Source organism: Hylaeus volcanicus, chromosome 8, assembly GCF_026283585.1.
Source record: "Hylaeus volcanicus isolate JK05 chromosome 8, UHH_iyHylVolc1.0_haploid, whole genome shotgun sequence".
Taxonomy (NCBI): domain Eukaryota; kingdom Metazoa; phylum Arthropoda; class Insecta; order Hymenoptera; family Colletidae; genus Hylaeus; species Hylaeus volcanicus.
Genome location: NC_071983.1, coordinates 17,172,875 through 17,185,478, shown reverse-complemented (window position 1 = coordinate 17,185,478; position 12,604 = coordinate 17,172,875). Strand labels below are relative to the sequence as shown.

Below are 12,604 nucleotides of genomic sequence, written 5' to 3'. Positions count from 1 at the left end.
TCGAGGTGCGAGCCGTGCAACCGGTCGCCACGCCTTGTGCTCTCGATGTCGAGTGAAATTAAAGGAGCGTCGAGTCGTCCACGGATCGTCTTGGAGCGTCGTGCGTCGAGAAAAACGCGTGTCGCGTTCGCTGCTCTCAGGTAGATCGAGATGTTCATCAAATACTTGGACGTGTTCGTCGACGAGGGCTACGCATCGGACTCCACAACTGTAGGTACAAGTTAGTTGCAGGAAACTATCGTGAACGGTGAGAGAGAGAAACATTCGAAGAGTAGTAGCTCTCGGCACTTCGGAACTTCTCGATCAAAGAGATTTCGTTGGGCAAAGAGTCACTGTTTAAAAAAATCGCTTCAAGACGCTTCACGGCATCGACTGATTTATTGTACGAGTGCGCTGGAATTTTGGATTTGGGTGGGCTCGAAAGTCTCTCGTTGGCGATGTAAAGAATTCATATTTATATAAAAATAACGATAAAATCACATTCCCGATAATATTCTCGTTTGATATGCAGGGTGTGCTTCGGTGCTACAGATTGACTCAAATGTTACTCGGTCACGATTTGATTCTTAATGCGTTCATTCTTTCAATCGCATTTAATACAGACGTGTAATCTAAAGTTATTATCTTGATAATAAAAAGTGATGTTGAATTTACTGTTTAAAAGAAAGATATTATTGCATACAATTTTCGTTTATCGTTTCTGATAATATCTGACTTCAAACGACAACAAATCATAAAATGAAAAAAATAAGAAAGAATATTTATTTTTCTATGATAAATTTTGTTTCTAAAAAGGGCCCTCATTTACGCTGTATCTAATATTCGCTTGCTCCACATTTGCAGATAAAAAATTGTTAGTTTCATATTATTCCTCGGCCAAAATTTGTATCCAAGACCTCTGTCAAAGCCTCTAACCAAAGAATTCTAATCAAGAACTGATTGTTCCCCATCAACCACTCCTGCGAGTTTATGATAATCGGTGATTCCCGTCCGATGATCTATCAATGAATGATCGAACGCTGCCTTTAATCTCCGGAGTGGAGTCGAATCTAGGGTCGTTAACGATTCAAGTCCTCTTTCGAAACGGTAGGATTAAGTACTGATTAGGCTGACCTCGAACAGGCCTGTCGATCAAATCCCCGCTCTACGAATGACACCAAATCCGATTCTTGGTTCGGTACGTGTGAGAAAAGATGTGGTACGCTTTTGTTACGAGTTACGGAACTCTTGTACCGCGTGGGTGGCTGGTTATACGCGCGAGTCGTACAGCTGGTTACATTTTGATAACAAATTTGGCAGTGCACGTGGATACTTACAATAAACAGTAGCGATGCGAAAACGTTGACTTTCGAGTAAAACAAAAGTGTGCGTATCTTGATCCTTCGTAGCAGGTATTGTTGTGTCTCAGGGGATTATTTGAAAGGGTTAAGAGTTAATATCAATCACCAAGTCAAACCCTGAAAGAGAGAGTTCCGAAAGATTGTAGATGAAGGTTCTAGAAATCTAGATTTCTAAGATATAGATTCTAAAGATTCTAGATACGATAGGTATGCGTCGACTTCGGTGGTTTTAATATTAATGTTTCTTTGAATCAACTTATGAATCACTTCACCGTACTCTTTCGCTTACTATTTGCTACATCATCTATTCATACTCGCACTTGCTATCGCAAACATTTATTTTCACCATCGAGAATCCACCTGTTGAACGAATAAATAAATCTGCCTACCCCAGGAAATCGCAACAATAAACGCGATATTTCCGTCGATGTCTCGAGTCGATCCTCCCGAAATTGACCCAGTGGTAATCGGCACGGTTTCTTGGCACCGATCCCGACGAAAACGTTTATAGGTGTGTTTATGTGGGTTATTTCGCACGTGGCAAACACCAGAGACGCGGTAAACAACAGAAACCCGAGCGATAGATGCAAACCACTTTGCAGCTCGTCGCAACTAATCGTAAGCAGTGAATTAACCGCTCGTATAGTCTATTCGCCGAATGGTTGAGCTGTGACTCGCCGCGAATTTATATAACTCGACTCGATGCATCGTCGATAGTAATTGCCTCGCTCGTTCAGCGTGAAAATTTTGTGGAAAAAAAAATCGCAAATTCAGAGGTATCGTTTGAATGGAACTGCTTTACGATTTTACTTGGGAACGATCGACTATGGGGTTCTTGAAAAGAGGAATTATTCGGAGAAGGCAAGAGAATTGACACACTTGATAGATTAATTATTGAGTATTCGAAAAAGTTCGTAGCGTTTCTCAACCGTTTACATGATTTTATCGCGTCGTTCTGTGATTGGTCGACCACGGCGTGATGCATCTTTGGCATCAAAATTTTGATAGAGCATTTTGTCCGTAAAAATCACAAATTTTTTCACATACCTGCGTAGCATTCTCGCTTTGATCGGGCGACAAAACGCCACGAACTTTTTCGAATACCCATTACGTTCATTTATCAAAGTAATGTATTAATATGAAGTGCATGTATGTTCTGGTGTTTTATGATATGCAGAAACAGTGTACGTTTCTCGGTACAAGAAAAACGGAGATTTATTACTCGGAAGAATATTAGTAAACATACAATTATCAAATTAGTAAATTAACAGTTTTTAAGAGTTCAGAAGACTTCTTTCCAGTAGAAAGTCTGGTTCTGGAGAGTAATGTATTCAACATCGATTTGATTCTCTCGGTCGACTGAGCAATGACTCATTGAACAAAGAGCCATCTTCTTGAATCCCTGCCCTTAATCAGAGGCATTTCTTCCCTATGGTCCTCGATACAATTATCTAACCCCATCATCTACCAAGTAGGTACAATAATTAATAAAAATTGACTCGGAATGTTGCAGGTCCAGAGGCTGGCCGAATACGAAAGGTATCTGGGCCAGGAAGCGAGGAACTTGGTGGAGAACGGAAACGGAACCGTCGGCAGCGGCGCTGTCCTCCAGCGCGGTCAGCTCGAGGGCGATCTCCATCGGATCCAAGAGCTGTTCCCTGGCGACAACCTTCGACTCCACGAACGAGATGTTCTCACCACGGTACTGTTTCAATTCCGCTAACCTAAACGAAAATATAGAACGCCCTCTTCCTCTAAATTCGATGCTTCCTGTGGAAACGTGGGCTGAGAATCGTCCCAAGCGTTTTGCGGGATGCGTTTCGACGATTCTCACGAACACGCTAGAACGTTTTTCCCTTTCAACGCGCGGAAAAAGCGCAGTCGCTCGTTTACCCGCACTACGGATGCGATGGCCCTTTCCCACGCGTCTCGCCGGACATTCTACGATTGGTAATTTCCCTTCTTTTTTAACGTACTAATGAGTAAAATAGTACGTTGGAATTAATCTGTTAGCTGGATGTACTTTTGATTGCATACTTAAAGGGACTACATCGCTATAATGGCCCTAGAAGTAGAAGTACTTTCAGAAACATTTTTTGCAAAGAAACTACAGGATGGATTATTTATAGACTTTTATTATGTCTTATTGAACATTTAAATGAACAAAAACCGGTGTTATAGTATCATTAACGTGGTGTTATTTGATTCGACAGCATACACACGTGAGCACTGCAAAGAAAAAATCAAAAATTTTCTTAAAATAGGCACTTATGGCTGTGGCCTGACATAGGATTTCTTCGACATATCACCAAATTGGAAAATGGCATGCCTTCGTAAATAAAATTTCTGGATTTCAAGAAATTCTCTATTGATTAAAAGAAAAAATATAGAAAATTAATTTAAAAAACAAATGGCTACATCAGGCCACAGAGACTGCGACTTGGTCCGTATCTGTCAACCATATTCGTTTCCCAATGCCGCGTATCTTCGTGGTCCGTGACAAATTTGGATAGAACTTGGTCCAATCGATTTCGTAAAAGAAAAAGGTCAAGAGGATAACGTGGGAGAGAGAAAGGTTCCCGATGTCTAATATGTCGGCCATGTCAAAACGAAGTATGTTAATCAACCTGTCCTGTTGCTCGTGGCTTCGAGTTTCGTGTGACCCGGGGGTCGCTTCGCTATATTTGGTAGCGTTATTTGTCAGCTGCGGCTGTGCTCGACCGTCTCCTAGTTTGACGTAGCTCTATCCCGTCAGAAAAGAACCGCCTAGAATCTCTAAACCGTCGGAGGAAATCGTAAAGTATTATTAAGCGTCGGAGAATTAATGGTAGTTAATTAACGGCGAAAGGTAAATTGCCGATAAATTGTGTATACAGTTTGATGAGGATCCATGGCAGATATGTACAGGTTATTATAGAAATTGTCAGTTCAATTATGTAAAGCCAGTTCTCAAATTGTGATTTTTATACAGGTTCATAGCGCACCTGCAGCGTAACTGTTAAGTCAAGTTTTGTAAAAGTCAGTTCTGAAACTACGATTTTCAAATAGCATAGTCGTAAAGAGCACCTGCAGCGCGAAATTGTTGGGTCAGTTTCGGGAAAGTCTCTTTTAGAAGCCCGATTTTTAAATAAAGATGAATGGTGCACCTGCAGGACTCATTGAAATTAAATAAAAAGGAGTCGAGCTCGACCATAGATCAATGTAAAAGAAAATGCAAATAAAAGTGCGCAGCCCCCAATCGTGGTTTTATGATACGTCATTCGCCAGTGAAGACAAGACAGTACGACGCTGAAAACGTTTACAGAAAGTTCGTAACAATGAAGCTGTTTCTAGGGCCATAATCCCTACCTTAATTGGCCGCCTGAAGCGTTAGTATTAGTAGCAGATGTTCCTAAACAATAGCACGCTCCTCAGGTATCGTATCATAAACCCCAACCTAACGGTCGACGGTTATTAGCCTGAGACTTTGGTCGACGATTCTCGAACCTGGGGAGAGTTTCGAATTAAAATTTACTCGTACTTTTTGTATCGAATCAACGGTACTTTATTCGAATTATTTTCTGTTATAATTTTACCAAATAGAGAACATTCAACTATTTGCGATTAAAAATAGTTTAAGATCTTGGACTTGTTTCCACTAGGAAATATCACGCGAACCTATGGGTAATACACTCTCGAGACAATAGATTTTAGTGTGCACTAGTGGCTGCCACGCGTGTGCGGTACCGCTTCGAAGTTCGATTACCGGGCTTCCCCACGAATAATCCTCACTGGAAATAAATTCTTTTCGAATGGTATTTACGTTCATTTCATTGCACGTGGTCGTTTACTTTCAGAAAATGAAGAGTCTGATCCGCAAGAGAAGTGGTGGGAACCCTGGAAGGCTGACGAGAGTGCTGTCGCAGAAGTCGTTGAATGTGCCCAGCAACTCACCAGCCCCCAAATCTCCACCCAGGACTTTCCTCCTGGAAACTCCGGTTCAATTCACCACGGTAGGAAACAATATACACGGAATATTCGAGTTACAAATAAATCACAAACAGAGAGATCTTAAATGTACCCGCAGGAATCAAGAATGAGAATTAGGCAAAATAGTTTAACGTGTTTCTCATAAATGTACTGCGGATGTTCATGCAAATTCATATTTTTACAATTTAAAGAGTATTTTTACACAGCTAACATTGAAATTTAAATGAAAGTAAACAGTGTAACATGCATTTTATTGTTTATACATTTAACGTAACATATATTTTTGTATTCGTGTACATTCTCGCACGTTCTCCCACATTTTATATAGACTAATGAAACACAATTAGTAAACTAGACTTCTGCTTTCCAAGCTGCCGATTTCCAAATATAAAATTGTCCAACGAATTCCAGGGTGTGCAGTCACAGGAGAGACACCTCTTTCTGTTCTCCGATCTGTTGCTCATCGCGAAGGCACGAAGCGGGGGTAACTTCAAGCTGAAGCAATCGGTGAAGATGAGCGAACTCTGGTTGACGGCGGGCCACATAGAGGACGTGGCCGAGACGAGCAAATCCCAGGAAACCAGCTTCGTTCTCGGCTGGCCCACTACGAACGTCGTCGCCACTTTCATGTAAGCAAACTTACGTACACTACAATTAGTTATCAACAATTCCTATCAGCAGCTTTTATGATAAGCATTGGAAATGGCGAACTGATTATATTCACACATTCATTTGACTCTCCCTCCCTTAATTTCAAATCCATTGCATTGGTTGTCAGTAGTTCCAGTTTTAAAACGTTGTTGACCGGTCACGAGTAAACTCGTGTTTGCGCTTGCACTATCTATTTCAATTTATGAAACCCAGGGCGATATACAGTGTGTTTCGTTTATCTAGCAAAGTAAATATGTCGTGACGCACTGAAGTTACGAAAAAAAATTATTTACAAAAATTGTTTGGTTTGTAGGGTACAATCATATGATGTAATTTTTTTCGGACCTGAAATAGTAGGGAGGGGGAATTTCAAAGTCAAAATAAGTTTTTTAAATGGAACTATATATTTTTTTTTTCATGGCCTGATAGCTTTTTTTCGAAACGAATTCAACGGTATATCACATTATTTAATTTGCTGTCTCCAAACGTTAGAAATTATATTATAAACTTGTAACGTTTTGAGTAGGTAATGGTAGGACATATCGGGTTGCCGCGGCTATTAGCTGCAACACTGTAATGTAAACAAAGATCGACCTTCTTATGTCTCCTGAAGCATCTTAAGTTATCAAAAAAATGAATACAATATTTATAGTTTATATCATTAGAAATTGTTTGAATAAATTAACAATGTTTCTTATTGTTGACACTGTTGGCATTTGTTGACAAGGATGCCATCTATGAAATTCCCGAGCGACTTTGGCATAGGATAAATATCTATCACCACGCAGACGAACTAATTCGGCATTTTTCTGAACTGTCAAGGACATTTTTTGGAAATCAATAATTTCGAAAGCACCAAACAGAACTAATCTCTAGTATTGCACTTTCTCAACTAAAATAAATGAGACTCGAGCCAAATATCACAACTCATCAAAACAGATGACAACAGTGTTACAGCTAATAGTCGCGGCAACCCGATATGTCCTACCATTACCTACTCAAAACGTTACAAGTTTATAATATAATTTCTAACGTTTGGAGACAGCAAATTAAATAATGTGATATACCGTTGAATTCGTTTCGAAAAAAGCTATCAGGCCATGAAAAAAAAAATATATAGTTCCATTTAAAAAACTTATTTTGACTTTGAAATCCCCCCTTTCTACTATTCCAGGCCCGAAAAAAATGACATCATATGATTGTACCCTACAAACCGAACAATTTTTGTAAATAAATTTTTTTGTAACTTCAGTGCGTCACGACATATTTACTTTGCTAGATAAACGAAACACACTGTATGTAGAATATTGCAAAAGCTTTGCTCAGCGTGTTATGTATATAAAATGTTTCATTTAAATTCATTATGTCAGTAAAATTTAAAAAAGAAAACAGTTTCTTCTCCATGCTCTCCAATAGTATAACAGTCTAATTAAAAGCTCAATGTATAAGAGGCCTTCGAGGGCTTCTTCTGAGACGCTTTTTCAGCGTCGTGGTAAACACGTCCCTGAGGCGAGGCGAAACGAAAAAGTCGCGTTGGCAAAAGGAGGAGAGCGTGGGATCACTCGAGATTCGTACTTCGGTAGCCCGTGGGTCGTTCGAATCACAACGTATCAGCGTTTATTTCTTTCTTTCAGGACTGCTGCAGCCAGGGATCTCTGGTGGGGACGTCTGACCGAGCTGGTACGAGAGGAGAGTATGAAGGAGCCGCCGGATACAAACATTCAAGTCGTGTATCACGACAGTGACACGAACACGGAATACGTAAGTGCAGCCCTCTTCCCCGCCTGCGGAGAACGCAGAGATATACACGCGGTCACGCCTTCGCGGTCCATTCTTCGCGCATCCCCCCTCGAAGAGAGGGGAGGTTCGATCGGTTGACCTTCCTGGAGGCATTCTTCGCTCGAGATGCCCCTTTTATATCATTGACGTCAACGTCGAGTGGATCGCTCCTGCTAAAAAGAGCTTCCCTCTATCTCTTGGACTTTATCGACGTGTTCCCTCGGCCGAAGCGTTCATTATCGACCAACGCGTTGCATTTAAACACACGCGAACCAGCTCGACGTTGCTATCGAACCTACCAGAGTACCTCCTTACGATTGCCGGAAGCTAATCGACTCGAACGCATAGTGGTCTCGTTATAACAACATCGTGATGTGTTTTTCGCGATGTGGCGCGATTGTTATTCCTACAAACACGTGTAGAATCGGGGAAAATGCGGTAGTGGTATATAAGGAGTATGCGTGAAAGCGTGTGGACGAAGCGGAGTGCTTGAAAACTGAAAGGAATGAAAGAGGAAACCCCCAAGTGGACAAGTCGAAGCTCGAAGACTTCGACGTAGAACTGTCGTAGCTTCTTGGACGACGGCTAAGGTGCGAAGTAAGAAAAAAAGAAATAGGAATACACAAGCGAATGAAAAACAGGCGTGGATGAGTATGAGTGTTTCCGTTGAAGATCTCCTTCAAAAAGGAAAAACTACAGAGATCGACTCGTGATAATGCGCATCTGATAGCTTCAGCCCCTCGTGAAATATTTAACCTATGTATTCGTTTATCCACTGAAAGCTGCATCTGCTACCTCCCATGTGTTCACAGTGTAAGACGATAATGGTGGGATCCGAAATGACGGCAGGAGCCTGCGTGAACCTAGCCACGCGTCTTCTGGACCTCCAAGGCCCGTTTCAGTTGTGGGCCAGGACGTCCGCGGACGAGGCACCCTATCCTCTGATAGGTCACGAGAGACCCTTCGCCGTGAAACTCTCGAATCTGCGACATACCTTGTCCGCAGAGGAGGGTTTCGACCTGGAGCACTGTAACAAGAGCGGACACGATACCTGCCACTTCATCCTCAGGCCCGTGCCCAAGTCGCCAGTGAAAAAGAACAAGTCGAAGATCACTGGTTTATTGAGGAGATCTCTATCTCTAAATCCGAGCCTGTTCGGAGTAAATTTGTCTAGACTCGACGAAAACGGACTACCGAAACCCGTGCTAGTGATGCTGCAGCAGCTGTTCGCCAAAGGTCCTTTCACGCAAGGGATTTTTCGAAAGTCCGCGAACGTCAGGATCGTTCGCGAGTTACGAGATCAGATCGAATCAACCGGTGACCCGAATTGCCTCGAGGACGCGCCGATCATAGCGGTGGCGGCCCTGCTCAAAGATTTCTTGAGGTCTTTACCGGATCCTCTGCTAACCTCTCATCTCTTCCCTCTGTGGATGGATAGCTTGGACACGCCAAATCCTATTCAAACTATTAAGAAGTGAGGATTATTTTATTCTTGTCCAAAGCTACTGAGCTTGTGCATTTGTATGATAGCTAACGAACAATGTTTTGGTCTTTTCAGTATTTTAGATAGATTGCCCAAAGCGAATTACACCCTCCTGTCGCATCTGATATGCGTTCTGCACCACGTGGCACGAAGGTCGAAGCACAATCTCATGTGCGCCAGCAATCTCGGTGTATGCTGCGGACCCAGCTTACTCTGGTCGCCTAATCCTTCGGTGAACCAGAGCAGGTCGATTCCCACGCTGACGGAGATGCTGATCCGTCACTGCGAAGTTCTGTTCGGCGAAGGCGTCACGCAACTCCTCGGGGAGGAGCGCAGCGACAGCGGAGCCGAAGAGAGCACCGACAGCCTCCACTGTGAGTACACTTTCCTTCGATCGTTCTTTTCTTCCAGACAGGGGAGACCTGTACAGAGGGGGTACCTTCACTTATTTATCTACACTTACTATCCGAGCCTATTTATAGATTTTTTAACTCCAGTATCTACTTACAAGAACCTAAAAGAACAGTGTTGCTGGTTGTCCACTTACTCTTCGAAGTTGTGGACTGTTTTTCTAACTTTTAAAAGATACAACAGAAGTTAATGCTGGTTCAAGAGAAACAACCAATGTCACAGTCATCTTGGTCACATGTTCTCGTATTTCTTATTAAAGAAGGCTACTTGCTCTGGACGGATCTATCCTTGCTACTTCGTTTCGATAATAGCGTTTTCATAATCCACTGAGGAACTTTTCTCGTTGCAGCAGGTGGGCTTTCCCTGGACAGCCTGGACCTGACGGAACCACCGCGAAAAGACCACATGTCTCTTTCGAGAGACTCCGGGTTGACCCTGTCCGATTGCCAGCTGTTCATTCCAGAGTCGCCAGTGGGATCCGAGGACTCCGCCGTGAACGCCTCGTCGTCAAGCTTCGATAAATCCATAAGCAAGGAGGACAAGTCCGTTAGCAAATCGTACATTCGCGTTTACGGTGGATGGGAGGAGAGAATAAACGGTTACACGGCGAACAATCATCACTCGAGCGCCGTGGAACACGGTGGTTTTAGAGAGGAGAAGAGTAGCATTGGTTATCCGAATCCGAATTTTCAGAGACAGGACTGGCTGAGAGCTCAGCTGAAGAGAACGCCGCGGACGAAACTCGACGAGCACGACCACCACCGCAAGGAGAGGTTCGACGAGAAAGACATCTACGGTAGGGAGTATCTCAGACAAGACTCGATGAAGGAGAACGTGGAGAACTGCAAAGACATTTACAGATCGTCCCAATTGGACATAACGCGCGACCTCAGGTCAGAGTACGAGAGAGCGTCGCAACAGGACATCTGCACGGAGCGAGTCTCAGTTCACAATTCGGAACAGGATTTATCTGGGGATGCATCGTTGTCTAGTGACAGATACGAATTCAAGAAGGAGAGATTCAACGAGTTCAAGAAGGTCAAATCAGAAGTGTACGTCAATCGAGACTCCCCCGTTTCCCAAAACGGTAGCTACCACTCGAGTAGCGATCTCTACGAGTTCAAGAAGGTGAAGAGCGAGATATATGTCAACAAAGAGAGCACGCGTACCGAGAGATACGAATCCGAGAGTAGCATCTACGGGAACAGGGACAGAACGAACGAGATATATAGCTCGAGGGAGAGAAACGATTTGTATTCGTTTAAGCAAGCCGAGGCGATCGATTTATACGACGACGAGGATGAAGAAGAGGAAAGAACATGGCCAGACACACCGCCACCCTTGCCACCGAGATTGAGGCATTTGCCACCGGTGCACATGAATTTGGAAGACAGGCACAAAGTGGCAGGAAGGTCGAGGTCCCTTCCGCCACCGCCTCCTTATCGGCCACCGCCTCAACCTCGTGCCTCGGTAGCCGCGAGGCACCTGGGATACGGTAGATCGGTCGTAGACGATGAGAGCTACGTCTGAGACGATGAAAGTCTGAGACGCTGCCCGTCTATGTGCACCTCGACGAAATCAAAGTGCCGAATGTCGCTGGCCGGGACCACGTATATACATGTTGGCTGATGTAAACGTGGTCTCGTTACGACAGAAACTAGTCCAAACTGGAACGCATGCACGATATTTTGAGAGACAGTAGGCGATACATGTATGATATCTAATTAACGTCGTCCTCGTCGAACGGAACAGAGAATGGTTACTTTGTCCGTAGTTTGGTCGAAAGCAAAACGGAGAAAATTGGGTAGGGAATAATGGAGAAATTCTCCATACGGAGTGGCGTTACGAATTACGCCCGCAACAAAGTCAAACCGCGCGCTATCGATCTTTGACGAGTTTTAGCGATAAACTGTGTTACACAGTGATTCAGGGTGCTTCCACGAGCCTTAACCGTAAGGTTTTCTTTTTATTAGACTTCATTATAGAAATGTTATATTAAGTATAGACTGTAGCGGACAAGACTTGCGTCGAGATGATATTATTCGTAATTCTCTTTTTATACGCGATCGAGAATAGCTGTAAAAATATATATATATATAATATAATATACATGTGTGTATAAGCAATGCATAAACCGCGCATCGTTGATAAAAGATCAAATAAAGGAACAAAGGGTCCCCGCGGATGTTTGAACGAATGCTGGCCTATAGAGTTCGAGAAAAACAAAAAAATTTCGTCGATCCGCAGAACGAACCGCCGATAATGAAATGTAAATTTTATCACAACCGCGTCGAGAGTGGAGATCCTCGTTTTCCATTCATCGTCTTTGCGTTCATCCTCGAATACGTTCACGTAGTCGGATACGCACATCTTTAAAGTGTCTCACGAGTTCGAGATCGTTCGTAGACTCGTTTCGAGCCAACAAAACAGCATCGACTTATCGCCTCGTCGCGTTTCATCAGGTTTCCTCCTCGCTATGTATGTACATTCGCGTCTCGTTTCCTCTTTCTAAACTTTTCTAACTGGAAATTAGTTCACCGCGGAATAAACACGACAATTTATATAACTCGTTCCCCATCTCTGTCTTTCTTCTCTTTCTCATTCTCTCTTTCTCTGTTACTTATAATTATCACTCCTCTCTTCATCCCTTCTTTTTAATTTTAGAACGTATAAATCGTATAGTACTCGTATCGCGAATGCAAGCGCGATTATCTTAAGTCAATAAGATATACACCAGAAGTTGTCGGAAGCGTTTTAATTAAATCCAAACATTTTCATTTTTTTTTCTTTTTTGTAAATATTCGTAATTGTAAAACTTGTAATCTTTTATAACGCTAAGCGTATCACGCGATACACGCACTACGCAACGCCTGTAAGGTATGTATACTTCATCTAAATTATACGACATGCTATGAAAGGTTAAATATATTTCGTATTTTATAGAGTTGCCTGTCTTCGAGGAGTTGTCAAT

General features: G+C 42.8%; 1 protein-coding gene across 3 annotated transcripts in view; it reads left to right on the top strand.

Annotated features, from left to right (window-relative positions):
• The window catches only part of LOC128881090 (rho GTPase-activating protein 20-like), a 264,081-nt gene extending 251,504 nt beyond the window's left edge, over positions 1–12,577 (top strand). For 2 of the 3 annotated variants that reach the window (XM_054131795.1, XM_054131797.1), the window contains 7 exons: positions 2,854–3,042; positions 5,177–5,332; positions 5,721–5,938; positions 7,595–7,721; positions 8,552–9,213; positions 9,298–9,596; positions 9,983–12,577. In XM_054131795.1, coding sequence (XP_053987770.1) covers positions 2,854–3,042; positions 5,177–5,332; positions 5,721–5,938; positions 7,595–7,721; positions 8,552–9,213; positions 9,298–9,596; positions 9,983–11,163 — 2,832 coding nt within the window. In that variant the 3' untranslated portion in view covers positions 11,164–12,577. The remainder of the gene's footprint in view (positions 1–2,853; positions 3,043–5,176; positions 5,333–5,720; positions 5,939–7,594; positions 7,722–8,551; positions 9,214–9,297; positions 9,597–9,982) is intronic. The other variant, XM_054131796.1, reaches the window with a different exon arrangement.
• The last annotated feature ends 27 nt before the right edge of the window (positions 12,578–12,604 follow it).